General features: G+C 38.5%; 1 protein-coding gene across 2 annotated transcripts in view; it reads right to left on the bottom strand.

Moving 5' to 3' along the window:
* The window catches only part of LOC136875964 (uncharacterized), a 672636-nt gene that overhangs the window by 294533 nt on the left and 356578 nt on the right, over positions 1-21525 (bottom strand). For both annotated transcript variants that reach the window (XM_068228419.1, XM_068228420.1), the window contains one exon: positions 8526-8619. In XM_068228419.1, the coding sequence (XP_068084520.1) occupies positions 8526-8619 (94 nt within the window). The remainder of the gene's footprint in view (positions 1-8525; positions 8620-21525) is intronic.

The raw sequence follows: 21525 nt of genomic DNA on the forward strand, positions 1-21525 counted from the left end.
TGTTAAGGAGACTTAACACACAATTTAACAAAATGGTCGTCTCATCAAGAATTGTTAACTCTAACAATTGTTAAATCTTGTGTTAAATTAACCTAGCAGCACCCCTGTGTTAAACCTCTTAACAGTTGCTAAAATTTGAAAATGGAGACATGTAGAAGACGTAAGTTTGAAGCTTTACTGCTGTATGAGGACTATTAATAAACTGAAGACGGCAAAGGACGACCCATACTAATAAATAACGACCTTTTAGAGTTGTCAGAAGAAAGATTTCTAATTACCGAAGCTGTAATGAACAAGGTACCTACTAGACGATATAGGTTAGAGTATCCAACAGATTGCAACTTACTAATCTCTCCAGTGCAGCAGTTGCTTATAGTCTTTACAAGGATGGGTTAGACCCTGCGTCCAATCGATTTCAACTAGCTTAATGTACCTGCTGGGGGACACTCAACAGTAACTCGTGTAGAAGGTTTTGGGTCAATACCGTACAGTTTCGTTTTCGAAATAAATGAGGACAAATGTTATGAGGCAGGATCCGCTTCGGACCACAAGGAGGGGATAGAACACTAAAATGCGAACACAGTTAACTTGTACTTGTTAGGTCCGTAACCTAATAATTTTCGAAAAAATTACGAATTCCCGATTGTAAAGCACCGCGTATATACTTTAAAAGTTGCACACTAGTCAAGTGTAGCAGTGGCCGAGTGGTCATCGTACTTGTCTACGAACCACGACGATGAGAGTTTGAGTCCCGCGTTAGATCACTTTTTAAAAAAATACAAATATAATTAATTATTTCAGGGAATGTGAAGGTAAAAATGCGAATAAAAGTAATGATCAAATTGCAGTGGAACTTTATTTCCTACCTCTAATTAATATAGTCCGCCTCTGTGGTGTAGTGGTTAGCGTGATTAGCTGCCACCTCCCAGAGGTCCGGGTTCGATTCCTGGCTCTGCCACGAAATTTGAAAAGTGGTATGAGGGCTGGAACGGGGTCCACTCAGCCTCGGGAGGTCAACTGAGTAAAGGAGGGTTCGATTCCCAACTCAGCCATCCTCGAAGTGGTTTTCCGTGGGTTCCCACTTCTCCTCCAGGCAAATGCCGGGATGGTACCTAACTTAAGGCCACGGCCGCTTCCTTCCCTGTCCCATCCAATCTTCTTTCCATCCCTCCACAAGGCCCCTGTTCAGCATAGCAGGTGAGGCCGCCTGGGGAGGCACTGATCATTCTCCCCAATTGTATCCCCCGACCCAAAGTCTGAAGCTCCAGGACACTGCCCTTGAGGCGGTAGAGGTGGGATCCCTCGCTGAGTCCGAGGGAAAAACCGACCCTGAAGGATAAACAGATTAAGAAGAGATCCAGCAGTAACTGAGAGAATGTTTAGACCTATATTAATTTCAGGTAGAAAACAAAGTGTACCAGTACTGCAATTTTCGTAATATTTTTGTTCCAATTTTTAAATAACGTTCCCTGAAACGAGACTCGAACTCACGTCTACGACGCTCGCAGACAAGTACGATGACCACTATGCCACAACTCCTAAATATATACGCCTTGCATTGGAATCGGGGTTTCATCAATTTTTCAGAAGTTATTAGGTTGCGGACCTGACATGTATAAGTAAAATTTGTTCGCCTTTAGTGTTATATCACCTCCACTTCGTCCGAAGCGGAGGTTTGTAATGACATCTGACCTCGAGACACTTTCCATGTAGGCCTAATTGTAGGGGCAAAAGATCTTCATAGATCGACATCCCGAACAAATAGTATTTATATCAAAAGAAAAAAAGGCCTAATTGTAGGCGACTATGTTCACGAGGGCAAGAAAAGAATGTGTAGAATTCTACAAAGAATTCTTGCTGCCATTGCAGCATTAACAAGGTACAACATTATTTTCCCCGCAATAAAAGAATGCCCGAAAATCATTCAAAACATATCAATTATCACATTTTCCCGGTGATGTAGGAACCTTAGTTTGCACTCCTACAAGAATAGGCTATATAGAATGTTGTGATATAACAGTCCGTTATTTCATATTTTAAGCACACTCGCATAATTTTAAATTAAAACTATAACATCATTTGTCTCGCATTCATCATAATAACGCTGATGTTGCCTCTTACTTGACATGCTTACTTCTTAGCGGTCTCCGCTAACCATAACCTATAATAATGTCAACCATGTGTCTGTGTGACAAAATACTATTTCAACACGCCACTAGGAGCGCTATATGTAAAGAAACAAAAGACGCTCACTGCCAAACGCGTTCAGAAATCTTCCGGAAATGTGTTAATTTGTCTTTAACAATTGTTTCGTAACAAATATTGGAAATATGTTCGTGAAACAGGGTACTTTTAAACGAAGTGTTAAATTAATAACAATTGTTAGTTAACATTTGTTAAGCAAAATTCAACGTAGAGTTGAAGAAACCGGGCCGTACTGTGTAATATTTGTAACATATGTATTTGTACATAGTAGATTTCAATTCTGGACTTACTGGAAGTATCAATGAAATTGCTGAACAGGGTATGTGCCTTTTGTGGGTTATATTTTCTAGAAGGAATTTTTTAACTATTCTGGAAATGGAAGATTCGCGAATGTGTGTATTCGAGAATGTTAGTTAAAGTTCACGACGGGAGTAGGAATTGTGATTGGTGAACCTAGGAGGGGATGGGCGGACTCATGCATTCTGATTCGCTACTCCAAGTACAGAGTTTTCTATATATAGTAAGCAAGGCAGCGTTCGTGATAATTCAGTTACTACCTTTACTACGGTGGTTACACAAAACAAGTATTAAACACAATAAACGAGGGAAGTAAGAGCAACTACACACTATCAGAAAACACTATACACTCAGAGAAACATCAGCTGGCCTACGCGGATCTCTGCCAACAACAACAATATACGAAATATCAGTAGGGCCAACTAGTGGACAATGAACCAGGAAAATGGAAGGAACTATGACCTACTGAGGGCATGGATATGGCTTAGGTTGCAGATTCCGAAATAATTCGCCGTGATCCTTAAATTTGAAAAATATTATTTACAACTGAAAATTTTACAAATACATTCCGAAACGAAATCCACCAAACTTCCAACATACGAACTATAAGCTCTAGAGGTTCTTTGATAATGCTTTTCTGTAAATTCAAAATTTCAAATCACTATACATCTAGTTACCAAAGCAGTTGTACAATGCAATTTAGTAGGTCAAAAACAAAGTAAAAGCAATTACCATTTACAGTGAAGTGAATGTACTCTCCTAAACTCGTACATCAAGTGACACTGAACTACCAGAGGCAAACCCCAAGGTGAATGTATTGTACCATTTCATTGCCCAGTTTGCGTCATGAACGGCAGTTACATCGCTGACAGTTGCCATGCATCGCGATGGAATGATGAAAATTGTATGATAAAAGAATATATTACCAGGAAAATACACCGACATAAAGAATCAGATAAGCCGCGGAATACAGTTGTGACGATCGGACTTGAGAAGTCCATGCGGCCGTGAACACGTCGAGAAAAACTGCAGACATGTCAAGTCGCGTAGGCCATGAATAAATCTTGAGACGGACAGACCTAATGAATCCATTCGGCCGTGAGTAAAAAAAAAAAAGTATTGTTATCCCGAGCTAAAAAAAAAAAAAACAATCACTTAAAACAAACTTAAAGAAGTCAATTTCGGAACGAAGTATCGAACGAGATTCTATACAAGAAGAGAAGGGATTGAAGCTGGAGAAGAGAATTGTTATTAATACAGTAACGACCATATGCGAAACGTAAAGAAAATTTCACCAAATTTCAAATACGAATTAGTAATATCTGGCGCGGAAGAAGAGTAAGGAAGGAAGATCTGATCTCGCAGAAGAAGACGCCAAGTTAAACTCAAAGCAGATAGCTGGAAACCCTTATATATATAAAAGTTAGAAGTCGCCAGTTTACATTTTAAAGTCAGCGTCAAGCAGAAAACATTTTGAATACGATATAAAATATTACACCTTCAAAATTGTTTGCTAAAAAATAGAGAATATTCCCAGGATTGATCAGTTCATAATTGAAATATGCATCTAATGACGACCTTCAATATGTTTTCCTTATTGCATGTAATCGACGGAGATATCAAGGCTGAGTAATTCAAGGATATGGGGTCACAATCAGGAGGAACCCTAGCTAACCGTTCTGCATGCCCGAAGCCCGAGTCCAGTTACCGGCAGTGACGAGCACATGAACACGAGATGCTGTCCAAAGAAGACCCAGGATGAAATCCAGCTCAGCGGAATAGCGGAAGCAAGATAAGTGGAGTTCCTTGTAGTAATTTTACGTAGTTAAATTATTAGACTTGTGTGAATAATAGTGTGTGTTTAAGTTGAAATATTTGTACAGCAAGGTTAATATCTGGTTCATCGAGATATAAACTCCATGAATAGTGTCATTGAAAAATAATCCATGTAATTGTTTGAGAACTCGGATCTAGGTAGTCTTTCACAAACCAAAAATTTATACTCCATGTATAGGAATGTTTGATTACTTGAGGAAAGCTTTGAAAAGCAGTATTACAATGTTGTGACAGGATTATACGTCTTTCATAATGCAAATCAAGCTTAATACAATGTTGAACGAAATGAGATCGTACTCTAAGACAGAAGGAAATGACAATGTTTAATCGTCACAAAAACGTGAGTAACATAGCCTGAATTATTAACACATGCCTTTAATTGCAGGAGGAATGTAGTTACTTGTGTTATTTAATATCGTAAACTCATGACATGTTATGATATTGTGTTTAGTGGAATATACGTACATCGTGACACTCGTAGAGCAACAAATGATGTAATAGAATGAGATTGTTGATATGTACAATGAAATGAGGATATTGTGCGCACGAATATAGGTTGGATTTATGGTAGAATATATGATTTATGAGGAATTATGATACGTAAGCTGCGTACATGGCGAAAATACGAGCATATACTAATAATTGGTGATATTTATACAGCGTAACGCCGATATTAGGTTAATGTTGTTGTTATGGTCACATGATATATACGGTAGCATGTCATGTTGGGTTAAATGGAATATGAATACGACCATATGAGGTTTTTAAACTTACAGGTTGTTTATGGTGTACGATAATCGAGAGTATATCCTAGAAATAACATATGTACGAGAGAAACTTAGTATCTTTCTAGAAATATTTCACATGCTAGGCTATCTTCAAGTTGAATTCCTGTCGAATACATGATTGGAACTAGGAAATGTTTTCATGATCTATAAAACTACCATCCGTGAATAGATGACTTTCATTTACGATTTTATTCGAAATCTTTTGCAGATAGATGATTTTTTTTTTTTTTTTTTTTTAATCATGGTATGACACTATCAGTTGAATAACTTGCTTGTCGACACATGAATGTTGTATTAGGTTACCTCTACACACTTTTCAAGAAAAATTATGGATTTTTAAGTTTATTTAATAGACATAATATTTATTTTTGAGGTGATTTACGACAGTATGATAATGAATGGCGATTTTTAAGCCATGATTTCTGGAACTCGCTTATGCTGCTTACGCTATGTCAGAAACTCTTGAGAAAAGATATTTAATTCATTTGAGAAAATTGATGACACTTAGTTGGGATTTAAATAATATTTTGAAAATATTTCAAGTTTTTTTTTTTTTTCAACGTGTTATAATGATTCTAAAGGGCAATTGAACGATATGTAAACATCATTCTTGATATTTAACCTAAATTTGAATAATACTTAGATGTTATTTCTACAGTAATACAAGATGTTACAGCATCAATAATTGATATTTGAAATATATTTAAATGGTAATTAGTATTATTATTAATGATATTCAGATAATATTTTAAAGAAATATTTACAATATTTTGTTTAGGGATCGGAATTCAGTGAATACAAACAAGCCTGTAGATGATATTCTTTACTAACTTCCAAGTACTATCATTTTATTTTTCAATAAACTAGGTGATAAGAACTTTGATTGGAATTCTTACTATTTATTTATTTATTTATTTAATAATTCGAAGAGGTATTTGGAGGTATATGAACTAGTTGATTGGTAAATGAACCTAGGGTTTTTCTTAGTTATGGATTACAATTGAACTGTGATGGCTTACGAATGAACTTAAGAGTGAGGCTGTGCATTACCTTCAGTTGAGTCCACGTTAAAAAAGGAAATATATATATTTTTATCACTATTTTTATCCCTGAGAGGTATTGTGCAGCGAATATATATGTAATTGATTTCATAACATGAAAAGTAAGTGATATTTCACAGAATAAGTAAAAATCGATGGAAGCGAAGGAGTATTTATATCGGACAGGATGAAATATTCAAATATTAGGACAAGACTGGATACTTATATTCATATAAGGTCACAGGGTTAGGATGATGTACTCATGTCTCATTCCCATCCGCATGATAACTTGATGTGTGCGGGAATTCATTATATTTATTTGGCCGCCTAACATTAGATGATATAGATGTTGATTTCCATAGGGAATCTGAAATATTTGTCCTGAATGAGCAAATTTATAATACCAATATAAATGGTCCGTTATTGGACATTATAAATTTTTCAGCTAGCTCATTCTTAGTTGCCAGCGTTTCGCCCTCGTGTGCTAGGGTGGGCTCGTCAGTTGGTACCTAGCACACCTACCAATACGCTGGCTAGTGCATACCGTGGAGGCCACTGCGTAGGCTAACTGGAGCCACCGGCAGTGCCAATGCACTAAGAGACTTTGTCTCATCACTAAAAATTTTTATGCCTGCTTGGCCATCAGATGATATAGATGTTGATTTCCATAGGGAATCTGAAATATTTGTCCTGAATGAGCAAATTTATAATACCAATATAAATGGTCCGTTATTGGACATTATAAATTTTCCAGCTAAGAATGAGCTAGCTGGAAAATTTATAATGTCCAATAACGGACCATTTATATTGGTATTATAAATTTGCTCATTCAGGACAAATATTTCAGATTCCCTATGGAAATCAACATCTATATCATCTGATGGCCAAGCAGGCATAAAAATTTTTAGTGATGAGACAAAGTCTCTTAGTGCATTGGCACTGCCGGTGGCTCCAGTTAGCCTACGCAGTGGCCTCCACGGTATGCACTAGCCAGCGTATTGGTAGGTGTGCTAGGTACCAACTGACGAGCCCACCCTAGCACACGAGGGCGAAACGCTGGCAACTAAGAATGAGCTAGCTGGAAAATTTATAATGTCCAATAACGGACCATTTATATTGGTATTATAAATTTGCTCATTCAGGACAAATATTTCAGATTCCCTATGGAAATCAACATCTATATCATCTGATGGCCAAGCAGGCATAAAAATTTTTAGTGATGAGACAAAGTCTCTTAGTGCATTGGCACTGCCGGTGGCTCCAGTTAGCCTACGCAGTGGCCTCCACGGTATGCACTAGCCAGCGTATTGGTAGGTGTGCTAGGTACCAACTGACGAGCCCACCCTAGCACACGAGGGCGAAACGCTGGCAACTAAGAATGAGCTAGCTGGAAAATTTATAATGTCCAATAACGGACCATTTATATTGGTATTATATTGGTATTAACATTAGATAATGGATTGTTGGCCGGAGTTTATGATAAAGTATTGGGAAAAGGCACGATACGAGTAATGTACTTCTTTTCTTAATGTACCCCCGTTAGGAGCATTAATTGTCACCCATGCGTGTGGCAAATAGAGAAAGTCCCACGGGAAATGTCGGTCGACAAGGTGCAGTATCAAATTACAATCTACATATTTAGTGAAATAAGAAATGGGAATGCCTCGAAAACAAACAGGGAACCCCAGCAGAAAAGCTAAGGCGTCGTAAATAATTAATTTGGCGAATCTAGGTTAGGCTAGGGCAGACTCCTATACGAAATAGCAACCGAACATTATGGAAATTTTAACCAAAACGGAAAGTAAGAGTGCTTACCCGAAAGTGCACCATCCCCGAAACGAGGCGTCGCACACGACGCAGACCAACACAGACTAAAGGCAGATCAGGCCAAGACAAGACCGAATTATCACGAACGCTGCCTTGCTCACTATATATAGAAAACCTTGTCCTTGGAGTAGCCAATCAGAATGCATCAGTCCGCCCATCCCCTCCTAGGTTCACCAATCACAATTCCTACTCCCGTCGCGAACTTTAACTAACATTCTCGAATACACACGTTCGCGAATCTTCCATTTCCAGAATAGTTAAAAAATTCCTGCTAGAAAACATAACCCACAAAAGGCACACACCCTGTTCAGCAATTTCATTGATACTTCCAGTAAGTCCAGAATTGAAATCTACTATTTACAAATACATATGTTACAAATATTACACAGTACAGGTTATGTCATTACAAATAAAACATCATATCATACTTTACAAATAAAGTCTTCAAAAACACTTTCCACTTCCACTATATTGTTCACCTGTGACACACACAATGTGTAAATGAGAAGAGTGAAGGTAGAATTCACTTTACCTCCACTAGCCCAAGGTGCGACTTTTATGAGACGACCACGAAAGTTGGTTCCATCCAGGGCTACTGCAGCATTTGCTTCCTGGATTGAGCTGAACTGAAACAAAAGTCAAATAGTTGATATTAATCGTTTCTACTAATACAATTAAACAAATATAGAATACAGTAAATACAATTAAACAAAAATAGAAAATGTGGAAAGATACTTTAATAATAACAATAAGAACTCCGCCATTGTCCGGTCCCAAGTCCGGAATGAGAAAGGAGGAGGGTTTGCTGGTCTGGCACCCAGCTGTAAAATTGCCAACGCCGAGTGTTGGGCGGCGGGAAATAACCTGACTCCCTAAGGGGGCCAACGGCTTCGGGCGAATGAGCCCCTTTGGGTGGGGTGATGGTCCCCACAGTGGAGGAAATGCCACTGGAATCCATTATGCAGCGTCTGTTCTCCAGGTTAGGGGCGGCTGCACAAGGCGTCTGTACTCCAGAGGAGCGGCCTCATTATCACCTCACTGGATCACATCCAGAGTTGTAATTGGGGACCTAGTCCCACACAGGTGACACCTTGACAGTCAACCATGGAAGGCCTTTTAAGGAATACTCCACCGGCTGAACCAAGAGTTCAGAGAAGGCAGCATTCGGATACGGTGGGCTGCCACCTGAAAGATACCGTGAAGTCGGAGGCACGGAAATACCCCAGTACTACATACACGAATGAGACAAAATCAAGAATCAAACCAAAGCAGATAACATACTTCTCTACACACAACATAAACTCACTCATGCAAACCGGTAAACTAAAAGTGATCACCGACATAATGGACCAACACAAAATTCTTATCATGGGATTACAGGAAATTAGAAACACTGACCAGGATGCCTTGGAATCTCAAGGGTACAGACTTTATAAAGGTATACCCGGGAAGAGAGTGATGAAGAATGTCCCACAATTTGGAACAGGATTTTTGGTCAGCCTTAAAATAATAAACTCAGTTCAAGAATTCAGATCACAGTCTCCACGACTCTCAACGCTCACCTTAAAGGCATCTAATAAAATCTATACTATAATAAATGCCCATGCTCCCACTAATGATAAAAACAACTCCTCAAAAGACCAGGAGGAAACAGGAGAATTTTGGGACCTATTGGACCAGACCATAGATAACATCCCCAAACACCATATAAAATTATTAATAGGCGACTTCAACGCTCAACTAGGCAGAGAAAGAAAATACCGTGACATCATCGGAAAATGGCCAGCACACAAGAAAACAAATAAAAATGGAGAGAGACTAGTTGACCTGTGTAGAAACCATAATTTAATCTCAAAATCTACATGTTTTAAGAGGAAACCTCAAAAACTCAAAACATGGAAACACCCTGACTACACTAAAGGAGAATGGCAACTGGACCACGTCTGCATGGACAAATACCACCACAAAGAGATCTATAACGTCAAAGTCCTCCGAGGAATAGACACAGGTTCAGATCACTACGTAGTTAAAATTAAAATTAAACTCACTTCCCAGAGGAGACAACAAAAGCAAGCCCTTAAAACTAAAAAAAAAATAGATCCTACCCAGCTAATCAACAACAAAAATTACCAGAAAGCAACTGAAAAAAATAAAAATCACAGACAAACTTGAAGACTTAGTACACAACCTTAAACAAATTGCAGAAGACCTAGCTCCAATTAAACCACGTAAAAAACACCAATGGTGGAACAGTGAATGTGATGAAACAGTGGAGAAAAGACATCAGGCATGGCTATTACATCAGTCCCAAAAGACAGAAATATCCTATCAAAAGCTAGTAAAACAGAGAAAAGAAACTACCCAAGTCTTAAGAAGAATAAAAAGACAACATCATAAGGACACCCTGCAGTTAATTGAAGAACAGTTCAGTAAAACTAAATCAAGGGACTACTACAAAACCTTCAGAAAGCAGCTCCAAAAATATGAACCCCCGACCCTACTGATGAAGGATGAAGATGGTAAGCTGGCCCATAACAATAAAGACAATGCAGAAATTCTGGCTAAACATTTCAACAAGCTTTTAAATTGTGAGGAACCTACAGAACTCCTTCATTTGGACACCAACACTCCGATAAAAACATCACCAGAAAACATCAATCCCCCCACAATAAAGGAAGTCTACCAAGCTCTGAATAAATTAAAAAACTACAAAGCGCCAGGAGAAGATCAGACCTTTGCGGAAATCTGGAAATATGCAGGAACCTCAGCAAAAGTTGCCCTCCATCAACAACTTGTCTCTATCTGGATTAAAGAAGAACTACCAGAACACTGGACAACAGCCCTCATTCATCCTCTGCACAAAAAAGGGGACAAAACCGACCCTAATAACTACAGGGGAATCTCTCTCCTAGACATAACATACAAAATATTTTCAATAATCATCCTTAATAGGATAAGTTTACAACTTGAGAAAGAACTAGGAGAATATCAAGGAGGTTTCAGACCCTGGAGGAGCTGTCCTGATCAGATCATGAGTCTTAAGTTGATAATGGACTATAACAGGAGAAGAAACAGAGATATGGTGATAACATTTGTAGATTTCAAGAAAGCTTATGATTGCATCCATAGAGAATCTCTGTTTAAAATTTTAAGACACCTTGGACTACACCCCAAATTAATAAACATGATAAAATTGACTCTCACCAATACCAAGTCAAAAGTGAAGTTTAGGGGTGAAACATCAGAGACATTTGAAATTAAAACTGGACTACGGCAGGGAGATGGGCTCTCACCACTATTATTTAACTGTGCTCTAGAAATGGTAATGAGGGAATGGTTTAGAAAATGTCCCCCCAAAATAAAGATTGGCCGAAAAATCAAAACAAATTGCCTGGGTTTTGCTGACGATTTAGCATTACTAGCAGTGGACATAAAAGAAGCAAAAACCCAGATATCAGAACTTCAAAACATTGCAAATAAAATTGGCCTCAAAATATCATTTGAAAAAACAGAAATTATGCCCCAAAAACCAACACAGCTAAAAGAAGTCACCATAAATGGTAATAAAATCAAAATAGTAACTCAGTTTAAGTATCTTGGAGAAGTAATAACACATAACTTAAATGAAAAAATCTCAATCCAAGTAAGAACAAATAGATTAGCTAAAGCACAAAAATTAACATGGGATATCTACAAAAAGAAATGTCTATCAATAAATACAAAAATAAAACACTACAACACAGTTATAAAACCAGAAGCTACATATGCAGCAGAAACACTCTTTTACCTGAATAAACAATCAAAGACTGACAGACTTCAGAAAATTGAAAGGAGGATTGGAAGAACCTGTATCAACAAAAAATATCAGAAAGATGGACAGTGGCGGTTAATACCTAACAAAGTCGTGTACAAAGAGCTAGAACCCATTACAGATACTATGCGTAAGAGGAGACTGGGATTCTTTGGACATATCATGAGGATGCAGGACTCGAGACTTCTGAAACAACTAGTACAACACAATCTCGTCTCAAAAAATACCACAACAGGATGTAAATGGATCAGAGAAGTAAGAGAGGATCTGAAGGAAATAGGCCTTACAACAGAAGACACCAAAAATAAGATAAAATTGAATACAAAACTCAAGAATACAAACCTCCGCTTTACCCTTACACAAAACAAACCAACAACACGCACATTTTCAACTGAGGAAAGGGCACGAAGATCGGAGCGTCTGAAGAAGTACTGGGAGGACCGCAAAGCCTGAACAATCCCTTCAAAGAGACCTGAACGACGGACTGACTAAAGTGATCCTATGTGGTCATAAAAGAAGAAGAAGAAGAATAACAATAAGAATAATAATGTTATTTATGTCAGGCCAAAAATAATCCTGCCATCGTATGTGATAGAAAGTACTACCTGTAACTGTCTGGACAAGGGTCAGACAGTCAGGACCAAACATGACAAACTATGGGAAAACCAATGGCTAAGGGCATAGGGGCTCTTCCTTAGGAGGCCTGATGAAGTCATTGTGCAAATTCATCAAAGTGCTGCTGCCTTGTAGATGCAGCAGGGGACTCCCAAAGGCTAAGGCAGATTATCCTGACAGAAAACCCTCTGCAGCATTAGGTTTAGCAAACCAACTGCACCAAGGAAAAAAAATGTTGCTTTCAAAACTAAAACAAGCTTAGGATGTAAAAGTGTTAAAATTACTAGTCACGACAACTCTTCAAGCAGCTCATCAGAGGTTCAGGAAGATACAGACATTACCCAAGGAACAACTCAGAACTGGAACACTCAACATTCTCAGTCTCACTCACAAATGTGAAGAACTCTTACACCTTATGGACACGTGCAAGCATAGGATACCAGGGTTGATTGAGACAAAGTGGAAAGGCTATGGAAAGACGTCTCTGAAAAATGGATTTATGACGGCAGATCATAAAAAATAAATGGGATTTATTTTTTAAATTGATTGCATCAACCAAATAAATACACATTATTTTTCTACATAGTGTCCTACCTTCGATACACATTTTCGCCATCGGATTAGTAAGTTTTTGATGCTGCCCTGACAGAAAGAAGGACGTGTGCGGAGCCAGTTGCACACAAACTCTTCTACAGTTGCATTATCATCGAACTGCTGTCCTCCTAGGTCTTGTTTGAGTGGTCCAAACAAAAGGTAGTTGCAGGGCGAAAAATCTGGACTGTACGGAGGGGGTTCCAGACGTGTCCGGTGAATTTCCTCCAGTTTTTCCTGCATTAAAGCAGCAATATGCGGCCTTGCATTGTCATGGAGAACAAAGACGTTTCGGATCGGTTGCTGGTGTAGCTAGTTGTGATGTGCACCTTTGGCTTCATCCAAAAGGTGACAGTAGGCTGCATTAGCTGTCCTATGTTTGTGAAGAAAATTCACCAGCAAAACACCCGTGGAGTCCCAGAAAATGGTTGCTGCAAGCACCTTTCCAGGAGATGGGCGTGTTTTGATCTTGACCAGACCTGCTTTGTCTCTTCGCCGCCACTCCATGCTTGCTTGCTTTGACTGGGGTGTAATGATGCACCCAAGTCTCATTACTATGACCAGTCATATTTTTCCCCTTAACATTGTATCTTATAGTCTTGTATTTTCAACATGTTTCCAAGCATGATAATCAAAATTAAACAGGTTTTATTGGGCATATAAATGCATATTTAGGCTTTCTTAAGTTTGATGTCATATTGTCAACAAAATATCATTATAACGGCATATTTTGGTAATTTTCATTTTAATTTCATATTATAAAAATCAGAATAAGCTCTAGAAATTATTTTTCAGGATAGACTGGAATATACTACTGAAGAACCATTAGAAAGTAGTGTATGGAATGTTTTTAACAGGTAGGAGCTATTGTTTGCTAGCTGGGTCAATTCCTGGAAACCGGGCTATTGTTTACACTGAAGCAGAGGTAATTCTGCAGTTATTTGTCGTTGTTCTTATCTCTCCCCTTCCCCTTCCCTCTTCCACCTTCAACACACTGAATGACCTTGGTCATTAGGGAGATTCAGTCATTCAGCTCCTTTTAATTTGCCTAAACCGAAAGTCTCAATTTGTGGAAAGTGGCGAAGTTTTGTTCGCGAGTTTGGTGAAAACATATTCAGTATGGACGGAGTGATATTATTCTGTAAACTGTGTGAGGTAAAAGTTACTGCCGAAAAACGCTTCTCTGAGCAACAACACTGTAATACTGTAAAACATAAGAATTGTGTAACTAGATATTCTGCACTTGAAAATACGCAACGTCTGCTATTCAAAACCCTGACATCAAGTTCACAGTGTTCACAATTTTCACAAGATCTCTGCAAGATGATGGTTTCGTCCAATATCCCTTTAAAGAAAACAGCCGAAGCTTCAGACAGTTTCTTGAAAAATATACAAAGCATCCTGCTCCCAACGAATCTACTCTCAGGAAGGACTATCTGACCCCTTGTTATGAAGAGATGTTGGATATAATAAGGCGTGGCGTGGGAGACAGTAAGATATGGGTTTCAATAGACGAGACCACAGATGTGGATGGAAGATATGTAGCAAATGTGTTCGTTGGCACGCTGAAGGAAGACCGGCATGGAGATACATTCCTCTTGACATGTGAAGTGCTAGAGAAGACCAACCATTCCACCACTGCAGTTCTCTTCGACAATTCAATGAATCTGTTGTGGCCAAACGGGGCAAAGAGAGAGCACATTTTTCTATTTGTAACTGACGCTGCTCCGTATATGGTGAAGGCAGCCAAGGGACTTAAAATGCTATACCCGAAAATGATACATGTGACATGTCTTGCACATGCCTTGCATAGGGCAGCTGAAGAAGTTAGAAGTAGCTACCCTGAAGTTGATAAATTAATATCGAACTGTAAGAAAGTGTTTGTCAAATCTCCACTTCGCGTTCAGAAATTTCAAGAAGAAGCACCTTCACTACCCCTACCTCCCAAGCCAGTTATAACGCAATGGGGGACTTGGCTTGATGCCGCAGTGTACTATTGCAACAACCTAGATGTCGTGGAGAAGATCGTGAAGTCTTTTGATCCTGGAGAATCGTCCTCCATAAAAACCACTCAAGATTTATTTTCAAGCACTACATTAAAAGCGGACCTGGCTTACATAAAGTCCAATTTTAATTCCTTATCTGGAGCAATCACGCAACTGGAAGTTTCAGGTGCACAACTAAGCGATGCACTGGATGTTGTAAAGTGCATTGAACAGGAATTAAATCTTGCAAAAGGAACAATAGCATCTAGGGTGTGTAGAAAATTAGAAAATGTACTGGAAAAAAACAGCGAACTTGTATGCCTGCGTAGAATAAGTGACATTCTTTGTTGAAACCCTTCATCTGCCGATTTCCAGGAATTTTCTCCAAGTGATTTAAATCTATTCAAGTACGCTCCCGTTACATCATGTGATGTCCAAAGAAGTTTTTCTCGCTACAAGACGATACTCAGCGACAACAGGAGGGGGATTCTCATTCAACAATCTTAAGATGCATGTGGTCGTAAATTGCAACAATTGTGATAATGTAGACTAGATCAGGTATGAAAGTTTCATTCAAATAACATATGTTTTGTGTATAAATTAAAACTGATTGAATATTGAGCAGTAAAATTAACTGTAGTGTTTATGTCTTCCACAGCGTCCGTCCTTGCCTAGGAGTATGCAGTGTAACCTTAACGAGTTCATGAAATATTCATCAGTTTAGTTGATTTTGGGTTAAAGATTTCGAAGAATTAAACATTTTTTAAACTGCAAATTAATTGCAGCCTGTAGCAATTGTAATAAAAGTGCTTCTATGAAACGTAGATGCTATTCATTAAGTCATATTTTGAATTTTATATGTCATATTTTTATGTTTTTTAGGTCATAAGTGCATACATATTTCATACATTTTTAGGTCATAGAAATCCGCCCCCTACTCATTACAAATCACAATAAGATGCAAGAAATCCTCTCCTTCCTTCTCCTAGCAATGTAGGAGTCTCTGACAAACTTCCTGGCGTAAAGTTTTTTCATTCTTGGTTGAGGAGACGAGGGACCCACCTGGCAGACAACTTCCATAACTTATTCCTACGGCTAAAACAATCTGCAAAATTTTCATTCGCCGATCTTCACCAATAATGTCATAAATGGCACCAATGTTGTCTTCAGTTATGCTTGTCCGCGGTCTCCTTTATTGAGGTTCATTTTCCACAGCTTCTCTTCCTTTTTTCAAATAATAATAATAACAACAATAATAATAATAATAATAATAATAATAATAATAATAATAATAATAATAATAATAATAATAATAATGTTATTGGCTTGACGTCCTCTTAACTACTTTTTCAGTTTTCGGAGATGCTGAGGTGCCGGAATTTAGTCCTGCAGGAGTTATTTTACGCGCCAGTAAATTTACTGACATGAGGCTGGCGTACTTGAGCACCTCAAATACCACTGGTCTGAGCCAGGATCGAACCTGCCAAGTTGGGGTCAGAAGGCCAGCGCCTCAACTGTCTGAGCCACTCAGCCCGGCCACATTATTTTTTAGCCCATTCGGAACTTTTGGTGCCTTCTTTTGCGAGAAATTTTATAATGATGCATTGCGCAACAGATGTGTGCACTTCTTGCTCACTCATGGCGTACTGAAGAAACCCAGCTCTCGAAGGTCATTCAAGCGTGCAAACTCCTTCTCCAGACACCTCAACCAACATCCTGACAAAGCCTCGCCTCAAAATTTTTACTAACAGCAGTGGTATAATCGAATTCTCGATTATATATGATCCGCCTTCGTATATTATATTGGAGTGGGAACATGAGTGAATCCAAAAATAGAGTTGGTCTCCTCCTTCACAAAAATTCAGAGGTACAGACATACGTCACCTACGTGAATGACAATCATCCAGATGGGATTACGAGATGGATATGTGTATCACACTTTATTTCAAATATATCCACCTCAAAGAGGATATACCGCAGATGAAAAAGAAGAATTTCTTTGTGATGTTTAGCCAAATTTTTTATGGTTTTAATTCTTAGCTGGATTTTCAGTTTTCCGTATTGTACGGGGTCCCTCCATAAATGGAAAATCACGGTTTCGCAATACATAGAACACTTTATGGCAAAATAGAGATTATGACAACACTAACAGAATTTCACGGTCTGCAAACCTATTTTACTAATATGCGCAGTATATGAGTATATCAAAATCACCCCCCTGACAAAAACCAAAATTAGCCTGGATGGCTCCAGCAACTCCAGAAATAACCGGGATAAGCTGAAGAAACGTTTCAATAGGGTTTCAATACTTCTGTATCATTTATAATGGAAGTTAAAATATTAAGTAGTACGAAATCTGGGTCATCTATATATACTGTACATGTGCCAGGCTATTAATATAATTATTAGCACAAACAAGGAAATTCATGGATTTCCGTTCAAAAACGTTAATTCTGTCACGTTGTGGATGTTGTGGACAGTCTTTGTAACAATGGCAGGCTGCTGTGATGTTATGATGTCTCAACTGACCATTCTACCAAGTTTCCATGCAATCGATGCATTTTTCATTTTCATTCCTTTGTTTTGGCTGACTATGGACCTGTTAATCTGAATTCAGCTTCATTTGTTTCTGGGCTTTAATCCTCATCCAGAATTTCATCCTTACACTCTGCAATCTCCTCCTTTCTTCTGTCCATGGCGCTTGGGTACAGGATTTAACTTTTCTTGAAACATCTTTGTAGCCTTGATCCTTGACTTGTAAACATCCCTGTTGCTGATTTCCGTTTCTTGTATTCCCATTTCTTCCAGGTCCTTCTTCACCTCCTAATAGTTTTCCTGATCTCAAAAAATCTATCTGATTGGTCAAGTCTTCCCAGATTCATTCTGTAGATATGTCCAAAGAACATGGTTCTCCTCTTCTGAATGGTATCTGAAATCTTTTCCATCTTGAGATATAATTCTTGGTTTCCTTTCTTTCTGTATGATCTATCCTCTGTTCTTTGGGGTCTCAGTATCTTCCTCATAATCTTTCTCTCCACTGATTCCAACTTCTTGACTAATCCTGTTTATATCAAGTTCAAACATTACAGCTGCATATAAAGTCTCCAGGCAAATCACTGTCTGGTAGTATGAGTTTTGTATTGATAGAGACATTCTTCTTGCTGTAAGCGTTCAGTTGGTTTATATGCCAAGTTCATCTTGTTGATTCCCGATAACAGTACCTCTCTGACTCTCCCAGATATTTGAAATTCTCCACTTTCTGAATCCTTTCTCTCTCAACTATCAGCCATCAGGGTGCTGTTTTGATGCTGGTCATGTACTACGTCTTTTCAAAGATCTGTAGGCCTGCCTTACTTGCTTCTTCCTGGAGTTGGGCGATTTGGTTCCGTGCCTCCGCTATTGATTCTGGGAGAACCACAATGTCATCCGCAAAGGCTACACAGTCAACTCCAATTCCTTTGTTCTTACATCCCATTCATATACTGCCTATTCCATGCATTTTGTGGCGCCACACTCTAGACACTTTGTCAAAAACACAATTGAATATAAGGGGAGATAGCCCATCTCCCTGTTTGAATCCCATGAGATTCCCATAGGGTTCCTCTGAATTTGACACTGGATGTTGTGCCTGTCACTGTCTGTTTAATGAGTACTCTTGTCTTCCTATCTAGACTAATTTTTTCTATGATACGAATAGTTGTCCATTCTACGGAATTGTAGGTCGTTTTGAAGTCCACAAACGTGAGCACGAATTTCTTGTTTGTTTCTTTCTGGTATGCAATGATCAATTTTAGGTTCAGGATCTGCTCTGCACAGGACTGCCCTTTCTATAACCTCCTTGATACTCCCCAATTTGTAGCTGCAATTGTTTTTCTGCTTTATGTAGGAGTGCCTTTGAAAACATCTTATATGTCACTGGTAGCAGCAATATTCCCCCATAACTGTTAACACCTACCTTGTCTCCTTTCTTGTGAAGTGTATCAATGCTGATGTCCATCCATCTGCCAGCTTCTTCTCTTCCCATACCTTGCTAAGGATTCTTGTCAGTTCAACGAACGTTCTTCATTGGCATATTTCCAAAGATATGCAAGAATCCCATCTTCTCCAGGCGCTTTAATGCTCTTCCAGGTCTTGAAGATGCTCCTGACTTCTTCTACAGTTGGAGGTTTCAAGTCCGGATTTGGTTCTTTGTGACTGTAGTCAATAATTACTTGGATGGTGGTCCACAATTTAGGAGTTTTACAAAATGGTCTGCTAGGATCTGACTGCTCTCCACATCAATGTGGGCTACTTTTCCTTCTTGGTTTCTGAAGTTCAGACTTAGATCATATCTACTCAAGGAATATCTGAATGTTTTATAAAGGTCCCAAGTGTTATTTTACTGAAAGTCCTGTTCGATCAGGATCAAGCATTATCTCTCATACTTTCAAAATCAAAATCAAATCAAAATCTCTTTATTTGCAAATGAGGTGTCTACCTCGGTGGCAAATGGTACACTAAAATACATTACTGTCAAGCACTAAATTTTAAATTAACAGGAGACGAAGAAAATTTTCCTAGAATACAATATTATACAATTTATGCTAATAATTTTTTCTATTAAACACACACATCATCCTTAATAAATTGATATTGTTCACAAAATTCTACTTATAATATCTTACAAACATAGTCAACTCATATACAGTACAGTATGTGAAATTACTTCTAATAATACTATACAACTGGTATAAGATTAAAATTAACACTGAATTTATTTACATATTTATATTTTACCCATTTTGGAACCTAAGTAGCATAACGACCTGCTGCGTCTTAGCCAGAGCCCCTTTTGCCACCACTTTTCAGAGTTCCTGAAGGGCCTTCACAGCTACCGTAGCGGTCCCAGGGCCCTCGAAGTCCCCACTGTACTTCACCCCTACAGGCAGTCCCCTACTTGGGCTGTCCAAACTCCTTAGACCAGGGGATGGAATTAATTTAATCACATACATTTATTATTTACAATATCCTGCACTGGTCGAATGCCCTCTAAGGATCAAACACTACCCCTGGTAAACTGTTCCACTCCTTCACGCCCTTCCCAATGAAAGAAAATTTACCCCAGTCGCTTCTGCTAAAATTCCTTCTAATTTTGTACTTGTGGTCAGTTCTACCAATATAATTATTTTCCAACCGAAGCCTCTCACGGATATCTCCCCAGGCTTCTTCTCCTGTATAGGCTCTATATAATCCTGTAAGTCTAGTTTTCTCCCTTCTCTTACTTAAAGTTTCCCACCCAAGTTCCTTTAACATTTCTGATACACTACTCTTTCTCCTATTACAAACCTTGCTGCTTTCCTCTGCACACCATCTAGTTCTTTTATTAGGTATTCTTGGTGAGGATCCCAAACACTGTTTGCATATTCCAATAATGGACGAACCATACTTAAGTAACTTTTTTCTTTTAATTCTTTGTTGCATCCTTTAAGTAGTCTCATTATGACATGTAACGATCTGTATGCTTTCCCAACAATGTCATCAACATGACCCTTCCAGTGCAAATTACTTTCAAATCTCACACCTAAGTATTTGCACTTGCCATCTTTTGGGATAACTACCACATCCAAAGTATATTCAAATTCAGTTTTAAAGCTCCTGTTTGTAAATGTTGTAACAGTTGATTTGCCTCCATTAATCTTCATATTATTTTCTTCAACCCATTCTTGGATACTGTCAAGGTCCCTTTGTAATTCTGAACAATCCTCAATGTTATTTATTTCCCTATAAACAATTATGTCATCTGCATACAATCTTATTTTCGATGTTATATTGTTCCCTAAATCATTTGCGTATATTAAGAAAAGTAACGGACCGATTATACTACCCTGTAAAATTCCCTTCCAGACTTTCTCTTCCTGTGATATATTATTTCCTACTTTGACTTTCTGAACCCTTGAATTTAGAAATGTTCTTATCCAATGTATAACCCTTACATCCAATCCTATTCCCTCCGATTTCTTTAATAATATTCCATGTTCCACTCTATCAAAGGCTTTGGAAAGATCTATGGCTATGCAATCTAACTGGCCTCCTGAATCTAACTGATCTGATATGTCCTGCTGAAATCCCACAACTAATAATCATCCAACATTAAAGAACTCAACCCCTCCCTGCGCTCCTACTAGACATTCCCCTTCCAAAACCACACCCACAAACATTTCTCCTCCTACCCCTACTCCCTCCCCTCAACCCCCACCACCTCACTCTTACAACACAAGGAGTAGACACAGAACAGACAGTCACCACATAACCTCGGACAACACCAAACCGACAAACAGCAATTGGAGGGGTAAGTGAAGTTTCTAGAAACACACTCTTAACTAGCAACGCAAATTCCGATTACTTACAAGATTCCTTTTCTTGTTACGGACATTCAACAAGATAAACCAAGCAGCAGCTTTCAATACAAAACGTTGATTTACGTCCCTTTCAATCATCCTTATCAAATCCATTAGTTCAACGAACGGTCATTGACATCTATAAGAACATAT

This window comes from Anabrus simplex, chromosome 6 (assembly GCF_040414725.1).
Source record: "Anabrus simplex isolate iqAnaSimp1 chromosome 6, ASM4041472v1, whole genome shotgun sequence".
NCBI classification, from domain to species: domain Eukaryota; kingdom Metazoa; phylum Arthropoda; class Insecta; order Orthoptera; family Tettigoniidae; genus Anabrus; species Anabrus simplex.